This window comes from Myotis myotis, unplaced genomic scaffold (assembly GCF_014108235.1).
Source record: "Myotis myotis isolate mMyoMyo1 unplaced genomic scaffold, mMyoMyo1.p scaffold_m19_p_3, whole genome shotgun sequence".
NCBI lineage: Eukaryota > Metazoa > Chordata > Mammalia > Chiroptera > Vespertilionidae > Myotis > Myotis myotis.
The window spans coordinates 21399655-21417168 of NW_023416335.1; the positions used below are offsets into that span (position 1 = coordinate 21399655).

Consider the following 17514-nt stretch of genomic DNA (forward strand, 5'->3'; position numbering starts at 1 on the left):
AAAGAAGCAGATACAAAAATCTAGTGTCTTCACCTAAGTCAGACATTAAAGAGATTTATAAAAATGTAAAACAGCCCTGGTCTGGTGGCTCAGTTGAATAGAGCATTGCCCCATACTACCAAAATGTTGCAGGTTCCCAGGCAGAGCACATACTTACGTTGCCGGTTTGATCCCTGTCCGGGGCATGTATGGGAGTCAACTGATGGATATTTCTATCTCATATTTTTCTCCCTCCCTCTCTCCCCACTCCCTCCCCTTTTTCTCTCTCAAATCAATAAACATCCTCATGTGAGGATTTTTAAAAAAGTAAAAATAACATTCTTCTCATTAATTTGTTTGTGAAAACAGTTATTTTTCATCAAAACACAGTAACGTATATGAGTTCTTCTAAAATAAATTAGTAAACACTTAAAACTTTTCTCAGCTTTAATTTCTAAAGTAAAATAAATAGTAATAGATATAACCCAATATAAACAAAGCTTCTTGGAGTCCTCAAATTTTAAGAATAAAAGGGACCTTAGGACCAAAACATCTGAGAAGAGTTGCTGCAGAGTAGTGCTACTCCGAAAATGTGGTTACCAAAATAAGCCAGTCTGTGACAAAATAAGCACAAAAGTTAAAAGTGGGCATCTAGAACCTATGATAATTTGACATTGCTGTGGCACATAATTAGGTCTGTATTTTTTGGAGAAGGAGGCCTATCATTTCTCTAATAGTTAATTTTAATGTATTTGATAGAAATATTGGTCGATGGTAGACTAGAAATGAAAAACAACAACAACAAAAAAACTAGTCCTTTACCAAACACAGTTTGAAAAACACTATTCTAGAGAAATTCTCAGGTCAACTGAGAAACATAGAAACCGATCTTTTTGGGGAATCCAAGATAATTCAGGTAGAGAGAGAGAGACAACAAACAGATCCTGACTAGAAAAATGTAGGTATTACGCCTAAATTGAACTAAGTTATCTGAAATCTATTAAACCTTAGATTTGAAGAATTTTAATTTTATTAGACATTAAACAGATTATATAAGGAATTTTGAAACCAAATTAAAATTTTATATAAAAAATAGCCTCTAAGAGAAAACATACACACAATTCGGATTTCCATATCTTTTAATCTGAGAAAGAAGAGTGACACACAGATTCTATTATAATTAATCAAAGAAGGTTTATCAAAAGTCCAAAGGTATTGAGGGACAAAAACAGAAATATAACCTAAACCAGGGATGGGCAACCCCTGGAACACGTGCCAAACATGGCACACCAGTAACGTTTGCTGGCACGCGAAACCCTCTCTTATAATCTTCCATTTACAATTTTTTCCTTAATATCGACTTTTTATTTTTCAGATAAATTCAGTGTAGGTGCATCTTAGATAAATAAATAATTTTACATAACAAGTTATCTTAAAGACCATAGACATGGATTGACGAGAGAGGGGAAGAGCAATTTCTATGCCTCTGCCTTAACTCTCCCTGCCTTCCTAGATCCGACCAGTGTTTTGGTTTCATCCACATACGCTTGTGAATCTTTGTTCTCAGTGATGAATTTTGTTAAGTCTCATAATTGGAGTAGCCCGACGGATGAAAGTAGTAGCTCGTGCATAACTCTGAAGGTCACAAAATATAAACCTGATGTAAAATCTCTGTCATCAGTGATGCAACAGCAAAAGTCCCATTGATAATATCAAACAGACTCATGAAGTTTTCTGTCGGACTATCAGTGTACATGTATACATTAAAAAATAAATGTATTTTTCATCATCATATACTGTGTTTTTGTCGTTCGAATAAATTTTATTATTTCTTCAAGGTTTTTCACATACGTACACCTTAAGAGATATCAAGTAGGTGTAACATGTTTTCAAAAAATTAGGGTTGGCACGCAGAAGAATTTTTGAGTCAGAGATTTTGCTGGTTTTCTCACGCACTCACAAAAAGGTTGCCCACCCTTGACCTAACTAAACTAATAGGTGAGTCTGAAGGATAGGGTGATGAGTTACAGGGTTGAAAGATCATAGGACATAATCTGTTTCCAAGATTCAGAATTATTTATTCAGAAGCAAACAGACAATCCCAAAGGACTTGATAGTCAAAGACTAAAACTAATATATAATCCAAACTCATTTTACTCTTTATTTTCAACTTTTTCATCTATTAAATCATTTACTATGGATGAAAAAAATGAAACTATGTGCCTCTTCGTTAGTACTTTGCTTCCTGCTGTCTGGAAAACCATAAAATAAAAGTGTAAAACCGAAAGACCTGAAAGATTGAGAAATAAGCATTTCTCTCTCTGAATAATGGACTAAATTTTCCAATAGAAAAATGTTGAGGAAATGTTTTTATATAAGAAAAATAATATAAAGGTAAAACCATCCAGTTTTAAACTTAAAAAATATATTAATGATCAAAAGTTACAATGGGTATAATGTGATACCATTTAAAACTCAATAAAAATGTTTATTTTCATATCTATTAACTACACTTACACTATGCAGAGAAAAAGAATTACTCTCAAACTCTTAATAGTACTTACATATCTGGAGGACAAAGTATGGACACCTCTCACTTCTGACCATATATATTTTTGTATTGTTATAAAGAGAAAAAGCACTTCATTTTTAAATTTAAAATGAGACCTAAACAATGAAATACAACTTAAAATAGACATGTGATCCAAACATCTTTTTTTTAAAATTAACTTTTAGCCAAAACCGGTTTGGCTCAGTGGATAGAGCGTCGGCTTGCGGACTGAAAGGTCCCAGGTTCGATTCCGGTCAAGGGCATGTACCTGGGTTATGGGCACATCCCCAGTAGGAGATGTGCAGGAGGCAGCTGATCAATGTTTCTCTCTCATTGATGTTTCTAACTCTCTATCTCTCTCCCTTCCTCTCTGTAAAAAAATCAATAAAATATATTAAAAAAAAAAAATTAACTTTTATTATTATTACTACTAGTGGCCTGGTGCACGAAATTCATGCACATTAAAAGGGGATTAGAGGAAATATTTTAGTAAAAGGCGAAAGATTTATGCGATCTGAAGAGAAACCAGAGTATAGAGGAAATATTTTAATTTTGCTTTTTCTATAATAGAAGTGTCAGAGATGAAAAAAAATCAGTAAAATATATATGAAAATCTTCCTCCTGTCAGAGTCTGGGGTGCGCTGTGGGACCCAGAGTTAAGTCCCCGCCCACCCACGGTGCCTCAAAATCACGCAAGACCCAGACCCAGCTGGCCCCACACCCATTGGGCGAGATCCAGACCCAGCCAGCCCCACCCTTGTGAAGCCCCGCTGGGTGCGAGGGTGCAGCCTCAGGGCCCCCGTCGAGCCCTGCTGGGTCAGGGGTGCGGCCTGAGGTCACCTGGTGCCAGGGTGGGGTGTATGGCTAAGGTCCCCCGGCCCAGCACCAGGATGGGGGGCACACCTTGAGGTTCCCTATCAAGCCCCACCAGGCGGGGGGTGCAGCCTGAGGTCCCATGTCAAGCCCCATTGGGCAGGGGGTGTGGCCTCAGTCCCCTGGCCCGGTGTCGGGGCAGGGGGCGTGGCCTGATGTCCCTTGGTCCGGCACCAGGGTTGGGGTTGGGGGGTGCAGCCTGAGGTCCCCTGTCAAGCCCCACTGGGCTGGGGGCGCAGCCTCAGGTTCCCTGCCCTGGCCCAGTGCCACGCAGCCTCAGGTCCCTGCTGACTGCTCCTTAAGGCTCATTATGGGAACTCGGCCTCCGCTGTGGGTGCAGCCATCTTGTGTTATGAAAACCCTGCCTCTGCTGTGGGCGCTGCCATCTTTGTGATGGCATGATGGTCAATTTGCATATTTCCTCTTTATTAGATAGTATTTGAATATATTTTTATTGATTTCAGAGAGGAAGGGAGAGGGAGAGATAGATGAAAGAGATAATACTGAGGGAGAATTAATGATCAGCAGGCCTCCTGCATGAGCCCGCAACCTGGGCATGTACCCTTGACCAGAATCGAACCCAGGACCCTTCAGTCCGCAGGCCGACACTCTATCCACTGAGCCAAACCAGCTAGGGCCAAACATCTTTCAACAAGCTCCTGCAAAGAATTTTAAGGGTGAAATTTTATGTAAGAAAACCTTTAAGAATACATTTCCAATGGTAAGAATCTGACTAATAATAATATAGAAACCAATGATTACTATATAAAATCAAGGCAAATTTTAAAGCAGTTTAGATAATAAGCAACACAAAATGCTTCACAGGCATCATGTGTGCTACATAACAAAATTAAGTTTTATGCTGTGTTTTTTGATTTTCAGAAAACTACTTCATTTAAACCTGTACAGCACAGCCATACAATAGAATGTTATTTTGCTATAAAAAGGAATGAAGTACTAAAACACACCACAACACAGATAAACCTCTAAAACATGATGCTAAGTCAGCAGTTCTCAACCTGTGGGTGGTGACCCCTTTGGGGGTCAAACAACCCTTTCACAGGGGTCGCCTAAGACCATCGGAAAACATATATAATTACATATTGTTTTTGTGATTAATCACTATGCTTTAATTATGTTCAATTTGTAACAATGAAAATACATCCTGAGAACCAAGATGGCGGCATAGGTTAACGCTGGAGTTTGCTGCTTTGAACAACTACTTCAAAAGTGAAACCAAAAAACGGAAGGGACATCACCCAGAACCACAGGAACGCTGCCTGAGTGGAAGTCCTACAACTAGGAGGAAAGAGAAACGCATGCGGACACTCAGAGGAGGCGCAGTGCTGAAGTCAAATTCTGAGGTGCGGAGTGCGCGGAGCGGGCTGGCGGCGGAGGGCGCGGTTGGCGTTTTCAATCGGGAGGGAGTCGCAGACTCTGAGCTCCAGATACAGGCGAGTCTTTAGGGACCCAGACTCAAACGGGAGAAGCGGGACTGTCTGGCTTCGGTCAGAGCGAGTGCAGCTTTCTCTCTGAGCTTTGCAGCGGGTGCTGGGACTCAGAGAGGCAGAGCCCCTGGGGACAGGACTGAGAGCCGCCATAACTGCTCTCTCCCGCCCACCCTGTTGATCCTGTGCGACCCGCCCCGCCCAAGCCCTGCACACAGGCATTTGCCGGATAGCCTCAGGCAAACGCCAGATTAGCACCTCCCTAGAGGACAGAAGTTCTCTCACTGCTGACACAGCTGATTCTCATAGCCACTTGGCCTGGAGGTCAAACCCTCCCTGGAATTAGCTACAACAATCAAGATTTAACTATAAGACTGCGAACAAAGACCACTAGGGGGTGCACCAAGGAAGCATAACAAAATGCGGAGACAAAGAAACAGGACAAAATTGTCAATGGAAGATATAGAGTTCAGAACCACACTTTTAAGGTCTCTCAAGAACTGTTTAGAAGCCGTCGATAAACTTAATGAGATCTACAAGAAAACTAATGAGACCCTCGATCTTATATTGGGGAACCAACTAGAAATTAAGCATACACGGACTGAAATAACGAATATTATACAGACTCCCGACAGCAGACCAGAGGAGCGCAAGAATCAAGTCAATGATTTGAAATGCGAGGAAGCAAAAAACACCCAACCGGAAAAGCAAAATGAAAAAAGAATCCAAAAATGCGAGGATAGTGTAAGGAGCCTCTGGGACAGCTTCAAGCGTACCAACATCAGAATTATAGGGGTGCCAGAAGATGAGAGAGAGCAAGATATTGAAAACCTATTTGAAGAAATAATGACAGAAAACTTCCCCCACCTGGTGAAAGAAATGGACTTACAGGTCCAAGAAGCGCGGAGAACCCCAAACAAAAGGAATCCAAAGAGGACCACACCAAGACACATCATAATTAAAATGCCAAGAGCAAAAGATAAAGAGAGAATCTTAAAAACAGCAAGAGAAAGAAACTCCGTTACCTACAAGGGAATACCCATACGACTGTCAGCTGATTTCTCAACAGAAACTTTGCAGGCCAGAAGGGAGTGGCAAGAAATATTCAAAGTGATGAATACCAAGAACCTACAACCAAGATTACTTTATCCAGCAAAGCTATCATTCAGAATTGAAGGTCAGATAAAGAGCTTCACAGATAAGGAAAAGCTAAAGGAGTTCATCACCACCAAACCAGGATTATATGAAATGCTGAAAGGTATCCTTTAAGAAGGGGAAGAGGAAGAAAAAGGTAAAGATACAAATTATGAACAACAAATATGCATCTATCAACAAGTGAATCTAAGAATCAAGTGAATAAATAATCTGATGAACAGAATGAACTGTTGATTATAATAGAATCAGGGACATAGAAAGGGAATGGACTGACTATTCCTGGGGGGGAAAGGGGTGTGGGAGATGCGGGAAGAGACTGGACAAAAATCGTGCACCTATGGATGAGGACAGTGGGTGGGGAGTGAGGGCGGAGGGTGGGGCGGGAACTGGGAGGAGGGGAGTTATGGGGGGAAAAAAAAGAGGAACAAATGTAATAATCTGAACAATAAAGATTTAATTAAAATTAAAAAAAAAAAAAAAAAAGAAAATACATCCTGCATATCAGATATTTACATGACGATTCATAACAGTAGCAAAATTACAGTTATGAAGTAGCAACGAAAATAATTTTATGGTTGGGGGTCACCACAACATGAGGAACTGTATTAAAGGGTCGCGGCATTAGGAAGGTTGAGAACCACTGTGCTAAGTGAAAGAACCCAGACACAGAAGATCACATAGTGTATATGAAACGTCCAAAAAAGGCAAATCTATAGCAGTAGGAAGTAATTAGTGGCTGCTTAGGGGACAAGGGAAGGAATGGGTAGTGACTGCTAAGAGATATGGGATTTCTTTTTGGTTGATCAAAATGTTCTAAAATTAGATAGTGGTGGTGGCCACAAAACTCTATAATTATACTCAAATCACTGAATTGCACACTTTAAAAGGGTGAATCTTATAGTAGGTAAATCATAGCTCAAGAAAGCTTATTATTTAAAATACTACTGAAGAAAAAAATAAAATTTGAAATATAATCAGAATAGATATTTTTAAAACCTAAATTCTGAGATTTCTGGTTGCCACAAATAATACAAACAAAATCAGTTTTTCCTCCACTTGAAGACTGCTCAGGAGGTACCAGACCAGACTAGATTAATTCATAAAACTAAATTTAAATATGTCCTTTGAAATATAGATGAGGCATAAACTGTGCTTTCATTTGCATCCTATAAAAAGGTGAAATTAGCAGGTTCTCATACAGTAATTAAATGTGAAGGTCTTTATATAACCTCAAAAGGATGCTTTTCTAAGGGGAGAGAACTGAAGAGTCACAAATCTCACATACTATATCTTAGAATCCTCTGGAGGCACAGATATAGACAGGCATTTATTTAATTAAGAAGACTTGGCCCTCTTGGAAAATACTTGTTTAATCTCCCTCATAGAATCAGTTACAGATTATTAGATCTGCAGAGATTACTAGTCCAACACCCATTTTATATAAATGATGGTACTAGAGGAGAGGGTATACAATAAGATTTGAGACTCGATTAACTTATCTGAAACGTAAGAATAACAATGGTATGTACTTTATAATGCTGCTGCTAAGAGGACTGCATAAGAAAATATACAAGAGAACTGTTTTAACACAGTGTCTTACACAGAAGTAGATGTTCAACAATTTTTTTCTTGCTCCTGCCCTACTGATGCTTTCAGTTACCCCAACCTTTAATAGGCAGGTTATAATGACGAGATGACTGCCTTCCTTACCAGGGCAGATTCCTGGATGTGCAACACAAAAGTTACAAATATGGTTGATTCTGTCACAAATCTGACTCACCAGACTTAGACTCAGACACTTTTTCTCCTCAGAACAGTGAACAGGGCTCTGGCTACAACACAAGTCTATTCCAAATGCCATCAGTAACCTAATCTACGTTTTTTGGTCAAATCTGTGAGCAGGAGTTGAGAAAAGTTAGAACACACCTTTTCTTAATATTTAATATTCCTAAGGTAGGATTTGATGCTACATAGCTAAATTCAAGCTATACTTCTATGTCATATTGAATTTATAAGAATATCTCAGTAAATGTAGATTCAAAAATGGAGTGGAGGAAGAAAAATAATCCTGCAAAATTTATCAGGGTGAAAAATATTTATCTGGCTAAAAATGCCTATTAAAGCTCATGTTAGACATCTTATAGTTATCCATCTGCTTTCTTTTAGAATTCATATGAAAGGTCAGATTAAGGTCTTTTTAAAAAAAAATGTGAAAGAAATTATAAAACAAATATTCTTTGTGTGAAAGAAATTATAAAAATTTCTTTCTTCATATTTAACACTAGAGGCCCGGTGCATGAAATTCATGCACGGAGGGTGGGGTGTGTGTGTGTGGGGGGGGTTCCCTCAGCCCAGCCTGCACCCTCTCGCAATCCAGGACCACTGGCTCCTAATCACTCACCTGCCTGCCTGCCTCATTGCCCCTAACCACTCGCCTGCCTGCCTGATCATCCCTAACTGCCTCTGCCTTGGCCCCTCCCACAGTGGCTTCGTTCGGAATGACGTCAGGAAGGTCGTTTGGCTGTCCAGTCTAATTAGCATATTACACTTTTATTATTATAGATTCCTAAGGTAGAGCTTCTATAACTGATATAGTCCTTTTAAGAGAAAACAAGGACTGTATCAGTTATAGAGGTTCTGCCAGTTAAAATGTCCATAAGTGTTTCACTGGTTAAAAACTGATGTAGATGTGCATATTTTGATGTCAGATCATATGTCATGTGTATATTCTTACATTTAAATACAACATTTAAGATTCACTTTTTCCTTTCCAACCTTTTACTTAATATCTATTTATACCATTTCTTACCTCTTGTGTTAATTTTGGTATGAACCTCAAGCTGGGGATCGCTTGAAACCATACAAGGCCACCAAGGATAGGTTCCCACCTTCGACCAAACAAGATCGCCAACCTGGAACTTAATGCCAGCGGACACCTCTGTTGTTGGAACAGAAGATAATATTGGCTGAACCTGTAGAAAAAGGTCATAAAACTACATCAGCAGAGAAATTTTGAAGAAGAAACTATGCAAAGTACATTTAACATGCTCTCCGTGTAGAATTACCTTCAATTATACTTTTATCTGATACCTGCTATCCATAACTAACAAAGGGAAGAGAGGAGAAAAATAATAAGCCCAACTCCAAATATTAAAAATAGGATTGATGATTTCTATTACCACATTATAAGGTATCTTGAGAATTCACATAATCTATTAAAAAGTGGTTATAATTTTGGAAAGGAAAATAATTCACTGAAAATATCTTCCTTTTAAACCAGTTATAAGATTTATTTCAGTATAACTTCTAAAATAAAGAAGTATGGACTATAATGTGTTAAATGTGTTGTAATCTAATCATTCTATTTTCACCTTCTTATGCCATATTTGATTAGACAGTATTCAATAAAGTAACTCACCAAGGTTTCCTCTTTTAGTACCGGTTCTTCTCTGGGTTTTTCAGAAACAGGATCAACCCTCTCATTTGGTCTCTACATGAAAAGGTATAGGGGAAAAGAATAAAATGGTAAACCAAAGAATAGTGATACACACACACACACAAAGAAAACTAAATATAGCAAAGAGAATAAAGGACACTTATTAACTGGATAATGTAAAGAGTAAGAATACAACTTATGCAGTAATTAATGCTATGTCTTAACAGTCATTTTCTATTCTATGCCATAGCTATACCTCCCATCTATTTTATTACTTTTAAAACTGAATTTTTTAATTTGCTTGTTTTGGTGTTTGTTTGTTTTTTAAACCTATCAGGGAGCAGAAAAATGAGCACTCTGAAATTGCTAAGATGTAGCTTGGATTTTTTCTGAAGAGCAATTTGGCAAAAATGTATGAAAAGCATTAAATTTTCAGACTCTGACCCAGCAAATCCACTTCTAAAAACATATATTGAAAAAGCATATAAAGAGAAAAAGAAGAGAGAGAAAAAGAAGATATACACACCAGTGCTATTTGTAAAAGTGAGCATTAGAAACAGTCTAGACGTTCAAAATGTAGAGTTTGTTAAATTAATTGTGGTATAACTAGACAGTAAAATAATATAAATACATTTTAATATGACATGAGAAAATAAAAACATAATGCTACTTAAAAAGAGCAAATTGCAAAGCAATTTGTATAGTATGATTCCAACCTTGGAAAAATAATTTTTATGTGCACAGAAAAAAAAGACTAGAAGGATACCACCACATGATGGAATATGTGACTTTTTGTGTGTGTGCGTTTCTGTATTTGTTAAACTGTCTATAATAATAAACATCGCGTTGCTTTTCTAATAACAAAACCCACAAATCTGTTACTTAAAAATGAATTTCTACAATCCTTGGGGAGGTAATTTAAAAGTATCTATCAAAATTCAAATTATGTACACTCTTTAATTTCCTATATTTTAGGAACCTATTCTACAGAAATACAAAAAATGAGAAAAATCTAAGCAGAGGGATGGTAACTATAGAAGTGTATCATGTCAGTAATCTACGTGTCTACCAACATCTTCCTACTTTTTATCTGATACATTGTACACCAAATTGATAAAAGCAGTTATCTTTGGGAAATAAGATTAGGAAAACATGAGGGAAGAGCTATACTTTTGTATTATCTGCATTTTCTGTAAAAAAGCAAATTACTTTTGTAATGTAAATTTTAAAAAAATTTCTCACTTGTCAAAGAACAGAATTTAGTTTAGATGGCTTAGAAAGAGGAATATATCCATCAAATAAGGTCTTAATTCCATTAAAAAATATAGCTAATTTTATTTTTTTATTTTCACCCAAGGATATATTTATTGATTTTTAGAGAGACAAAGAGAGGGAGAGAGAAAGAGAGAGAGAGAGAAGAGAGAGAGAGAAAGAGAGAGCGAGAGAGTGAGAGAAAGACATCAATGTAAGAGAGAAACATTGACTGGTGACCTTCCTGTATTTGCCCTGCCTGGGGATTGGACCCACAACCTTTTGGTGTATGGGACGATGCTCCAACCAACTGAGCCACCTAACCAGGGCAAAAAAATATGGCTAATTTTAGAAGCTACTCATAATTCTCATTCAATTAATTAAAGACATTTAAAACACTATTGTAGCCCTAACTGGTTTGGCTCAGTGGACAGAGCGTCGGCCTGCGGACTGAAAGGTCCCAGGTTCGATCCTGGTCAAGGGCATGTACCTTGGTTGTGGGCACATCCCCAGTAGGAGGTGTGCAGGAGGCAGCTGATTGATGTTTCTCTCATCGATGTTTCTAACTCTCTATCCCTCTCCTTTCCTCTCTGTAAAAAATCAATAAAATAAAAAAACAAAAACAAAACAAAACACTGTTGTAAAAACAAAGTTTTATTAAATAAAGCTAATTGTAGAAAGATTTTTAATTGGTAGGAAATTATAAGCTAGACTAATATATCCCCAATCCCAAGTATTAATTGTTCATTCAATAGTGCCCACAACTTTCCAGGAACTGTTCTAGAAGTTTGGTATACAATAGTGAAACAGATTGTGATCCCTGACCTCATAGAACTCTACAGTTGTGTAGGATAGACATTAACCAAACAAAAACACAAGCAATATACTAATACAATGTAAATGTATGAAGAAAAACAATGGTGTGTGGGTGTGTAGGGCAGTGTAAGGAGTTGGATGTGGGTGTGTGTATCTTTACAAAGCTCAGGAAAGGCGTCAGAAAGTAAATTACAATCTGAAAATCAAAGGAAGAGGAGTTAGTCTAGTAGAAAGTGGGGGAAAGACCATCCCAAAAAGAAGTGGCATATGTGAGGTCCCTGAGGTTAAAAAACAAAGGCAGAAATTTTAAGAAGGCCATTACAACTGACTTAACTGCCCCAAAGAGGAGAGAGGATACAAGATGAAAGTAGAGATGCAGGCTACATTACAAGGGCCTTGTAAGCCATGTTCAAATGTTTTATCATCCGTGTAGTGAAAAACCACTGAAGAGGATTAGGTAGAGAAGTAACATGCCAATTTGTTTTTAAAAGATCATGTTAGCAGTTATATGGAGAATATTTTGGAAGGAAGGACGAGGAGAAGCAAAATGTTTAATAGGAGGTTAAGAAAAATAATGGAAATGGCCCAGGTGAAAGAAGGTACTAGCAACTTGTTGATGGCACAAAATTAGCTCCATCAGATGCATTTGTGGTAGTCCCCAAAATATCTAATATAATAGGACACACTCAACTGAGCAAGGAAAAAAAATATCTATGTTCAAAAGAAAAAAATTTTTTCCTGATCACTAGTGTAATAATAAAGCAGTTTAGAAATACTGTTCACATTTGCATAGGCCCATTAGGTAGCTTCATTTCAGTCTACAGGTGTAGCTTACACCTTAACCTCGGTTTCTCCTTCTCAAGCTACAGCAGGAACACAGGGCCACTTAAGAAGCAAAAATGTAGTCAAGAAAGTGAGTCATCCTCCCCACATTTAATCTTCATGATGTTTGGGTGTAAGGAATCTCTATAACTCTTTCTGAGGGCAGATAGGTAAGGAGTAACTAATCTTTGCCAAACAACAGAATCTTATTATTGTAAGAACTGGTCTGAACCCCATTAGCTTTTTTCCCTTTCTGGATTAAAGACAGAATTTCCTTCAAAACTTTTAAATTACTCAAATGTCTTATCTTTATTTAATTTTTTGTTTTGTTTTAGATTATTCGTGTTTCCTTCAGGCTGGCTTGAAATACTGTTAAAATCACTTTCCTAGAATTGATTTTTTTTTTTTTTTGCGCAGTCATTTTAAAAGAAAACAAATGGCAAGGGAGAGAAAGAGAACCAAGAAGATTTATTCCAGCTTTCAAAACCATATAACTAAAAGAAGGAAAAAGAAGTCAAATAAAGATGCTGCAATGATAGAAAAGGAATACTAGGAATACTCTGCACATAAATTGGAAAATGTGCTAATGCATGAGCAAAATAGAATTATCTAGGTGGTATTTAGAGATCTCCAATGAGCTCAAAAGAAAGGTAAAAGGATAAACCAAGAGATAGCATAGTAACACAAAAGTTAATTAAGGAGAGAAGTTTTTAAGACAAAATGGTCAACAGAAATCAAACATTTAAATTCAAGAAAAAATAAGGAGCCAGAAAATGTCAACAAATAAAATCCACTTTCTTTAATTGTTCAAAGGATAGATAAGCTTAAGAGTAATTAAAATCAAGTAAGGGCAGAAAATACCGTTTTGGTACTAAATTTATGACTTTATGTATATACCACTTTTTCATATTTTAGTTGATTCCACATGGAAAGATCTCTATTCCAGGAAAGAATCACAGGAAATTTCTTAAACAGGAGAAAAATGTTAAGAGAGTAGCTGAAACAAAATTACATTATTCTAAATACCCCTCTTTAAAAATTTGGTCTACTACTTTTATTCAAACCCAAGCAATTTATTAATATGAATAATATGCATCAAATTTGGCAGAATTCAAAACCCTTAATAATTTTCAAAACATTAAGCAAAATCCTATTATCTAAAAGAACCAAAAACTTATGTCAATATTTTAAGGTGAAAAGAAAAATTTTAAAAATATTTGTACTGATTTTGAGAGAGAGGAAGGGAGAGGGAGAGAGAGAAACATCTGATGTGAGAAAGATTGACTGGCTGCCTTCTGTAGACCCTCCCACTGGGGATCCAGCAGCAACCCACACATGTGCCCTGACCTAGAATTGAACCAGCAACTTTTTGGTGCACAGGATGACGCCCAACCAACTGAGCCACACTGGCCAAGGCGAAAAGAAAAATTTAAAGGCAAAATAAATTGTCCATTTTTTAATTTTCTGAATAACTGCTTAAGTTCATAATCTTAAAAACTAAAAAATATGTACAAAAAGAACATTTTACATGTGAACAGGTTCTAAGAATTTTAAGACCTAATACTCTGAGGCTAGAAAACTAAATATAACCCCTAACGTAGTGCTAATGGGACTGAATCAGCTCTTTGGCTTTTTATAAGTAAAAATGGCAAGCTAAAAGTTAATGAGACTAGCATTAGTGGATAAGCCCAGAGGTGCTGGTGGAAGACCAATGTTTGAACAGGGCCTTCACTCACATGCCTGAGGCATTACACCTGCCGAGGAGGAAGAAATGCAGAAACACTTCCACATGTTTCTAATTTGGTGGGAGTAAAAACAGCTAAAGCAGCTTTAAAAAATATACAACTTCAATAGTGATCTGAGGTCCCCTGCTGCCTAGATGTTTGGACATTTTTTTTCATTGTTGAGAAGATATACTTAGGTTGTTCTAAATAACAGCCACTCTTTAGAAGGCCAAACAGCTCAGAATTGGGAGGAAATACTTGTAGATCAAATACTAATAAAAAAGAAAAAGTGAAATCTTAAAGTGAGATTTTGTTTGCTCAAAAAAGAACCTATGAATATATATCAGCTTGAGGAAAAACATTCCAAACTTTTCCTGCAGGCACACAGTTCGCATTATGCTTCCCTAAGGTACTGGGGGAAGGGAACTGTCCAGTGGAGTCAGCACTTTTACTGGGGCTTCGCTTTCACTCCTAAGCCCTTTATAATGCTAAACACCCAAGGTTTGGACCCCTAGTGACAACCAGAGGCACAAAGGTGTCAAAAACTAAAACATTTTTTAAAACTGTCCTGAATGAAGCAAAAACAGATGTTCTAGTTAAGGAAATGCCATTAAAAAACATAAGTTTACAAAACATTAATTTGTGCGCATCAGTAGCTATCTATAGAGCTTAGCAAAAGCATGATACCAACAACAAGCAAGAGCGAGCCTTGGGAGCTCTAGCTTTAAAGTTCTACTGTCAGAATAAAGTACAATTTTTATGGCACCCACTTCTTTTTTTCAAAAAAAATTTATTTTCTTGATTTTAGAGAGGAAAGGAGAGGGAGAAAGAGATAGAAACATCAATGGTAAGAGAGAATCACTGATTGGCTGCCTCCTGCACGCCCCCCACTGGGGAGCAAGCCTGCAATCCAGGTATGTGCCCTTGGCCGGAATCGAACCTAGGACCCCTCAGTCCGCAGGCCAACGCTCTATCCACTGAGCCAAACTAGCCAGGGCTGCTGCTGCTTCTTTTCCTTCCTTCCTTCCTTCCTTCCTTCCTTCCTTCCTTCCTTCCTTCCTTCCTTCCTTCCTTCTTTCCTTTCTTTCTTTCTTTCTTTCTTTCTTTCTTTCTTTCTTTCTTTCTTTCTTTCTTTCTTTCTTTCTATATATATATATATATATATATATATATATATATATATATATATATTTTATTGTTTGTTTACAGAGAGGAAGGGAGAGGGATAGAGAATTAGAAACATCGATGAGAGAGAAACATCAATCAGCTGCCTCCTGCACACCCTCTACTGGAGATGTGCCTGCAACCAAGGTACATGCATGCCCTTGACCGGAATCAAACCTGGGACCCTTCAGTCCACAGGCCGATGCTCTATCCACTGAGCCAAACCGGTCAGGGCTGGCATCCACTTCTTAAGATTCTAACTGCCCTCCACTTGTGATAAAATTTTAATTAATCAAAATTCAACTTACAAGAACTTAGCTTTTCATTTCTTTGAAGGAAAAGATAGGAAGGAGGGGAGAAAGAGAAGAATGGGGGAGGAAGAAAAGGATGGGCGAGGAAGAAAAGGAGAAGGAAAAGAGAGGATAGTGAGGAGAGGGAGAGAAATAAGAAAAAAATCTACATTCCCCCCCCCCCCCCCAAACACTCAACTTTCAGGCAATGGCCTTGTTAATATTTAATGCAATCAATGCCAGTTTCTACAGCTGTATCTACAAATTGACATTCCCTTACTTGAAGATATTATATAATCCTAAATAATGAAATATTAATTTATGTTTCACATGATTTACTAAAAAAGAAAATAACCATAACTCTTAAATTATATCTAGCCTTTCTAATGCCTGGATATGATAGTTAACTGAAGTTTTAAGTGATATAAAGCATAACGGATATCCAACAAAGACAGAATTGGCTTTAAAATCTCATTGCAGAGTGATTACTAGAAATATCACTGCACTGAATTTTTCCTAGATTCCAATAAAGCAAAAAGTAGATATGAAAAATAGCCTGTCTTATCCTGCCTCTAATTGCATCCAGCCCTATTTCTATTTTGATAAATATTTTAAGTCATTTTATCAATAAAGGGAAAAAATCTAGCCTATTAAATAAAATTGGACATTCTTCTACTTGCCAGATTCTCTAGAGCAAAAGCAAGATGGAGCCAGCAAGACAGTTCTTAGGAACTGAGCTAAAACCAAATTCAGTTTTGTGCATTTTCGTGATTCCCAAAGGTCACAGTGCATCACATATATTTTCATTTCAGATCTAGGGAAGAAATGCTACAGTGAATGTATCTGGAGTGCAAAAAGTTAACTTCTTTTGTTTATTCATTTACTTAATTGTCAATATAAGATACTATGTGAGGTAAGTTCTGTGTGGGGCATTTAATAAACAATAGAAGAAATCGAAAGGCATTTAAGAAACTATTTAGTTCCAAACCCTTCATTTTACAGTTCTTACAAAACTAAGACACCATAATAGCTAGTGTCCCTGATTACTCTTTATCTCATTACCTGGTTTTATTTTCTTCATCTGAACTTACATATGTACACACTAGAATAGAAGCACACAAAAAGCAGGCATCTTTACTTTTCATTCATTGCCCTACTTTTAATTCTAAGTGCCTAGCACAGAGTAGGTACTCAATGGATATCTGTTAAGTAAATAAGAAAACTATAGGGATTGGGCCTAAACCGGCAGTCAGAGATCCCCCGTGGGGTCCCAGATTGGAGAGGTTGCAGGCTGGGCTGAGGGACACCACCCCCTAGTGCACAAATTTGAGTGTACGAATTTGGTGCATCAGGCCTCTAGTCATAAATAAATCAATAAACCAATAAACAACAAGTGCTGGAGAAGATGAGGAGAAAAGGGAACCTGGGTGTACTGTTGGTGGGATTGTACATTAGTGTAGCCATTATGAAAAACAGTATGGAGATTCCTCAAAAAATTAAAAATGGAACTGCCATACAATCCTGCAATTCCATTTCCCAGCATTTATCTGAAGAAAACAAATACACTAATTTGGAAAGATATATGCACCCCTAAGTTCACTATAGCATTACTAGTAATAGCCAATATATGAAAGCAATCTAGATAGATGTCCATCAAAGATGAATGAAGATGTGGTACACACACACACACACACACTCACTGAAATATTATTCAGTAATAAAAAAGAATGAAATCTTGCCATTTGTGACAACATAGATGGACCCAGAGGGTATTACGCTAAGTGGAATAAGTCAGACAGAGAAAGACATACCACATAATCTATAATAATAAAAGTGTAATATGCTAATTAGACTGGACAGCCGAACGACCTTCTGGACGACCATCCGGACGAAGCCGGGGCTGCAAGGGCTGAGGTAGCAGCCGCCGTGGCTGCGAGGGCTGAGCCCTTGCACAAATTTGGTGCACTGGGCCTCTAGTCTCACATATATGTAGACTATAAAAAAC

At 37.5% G+C, this 17514-nt stretch overlaps 1 protein-coding gene across 7 annotated transcripts in view; it reads right to left on the bottom strand.

Annotated features, from left to right (window-relative positions):
- NSD3 (nuclear receptor binding SET domain protein 3) overlaps nt 1-17514 on the bottom strand; it is a 110644-nt gene that overhangs the window by 59361 nt on the left and 33769 nt on the right. For all 7 annotated transcript variants that reach the window (XM_036298740.1, XM_036298739.1, XM_036298736.1 and 4 more), the window contains 2 exons: nt 9425-9496; nt 8816-8978 (listed from right to left, as the gene is read on the bottom strand). In XM_036298740.1, coding sequence (XP_036154633.1) covers nt 8816-8978; nt 9425-9496 — 235 coding nt within the window. The remainder of the gene's footprint in view (nt 1-8815; nt 8979-9424; nt 9497-17514) is intronic.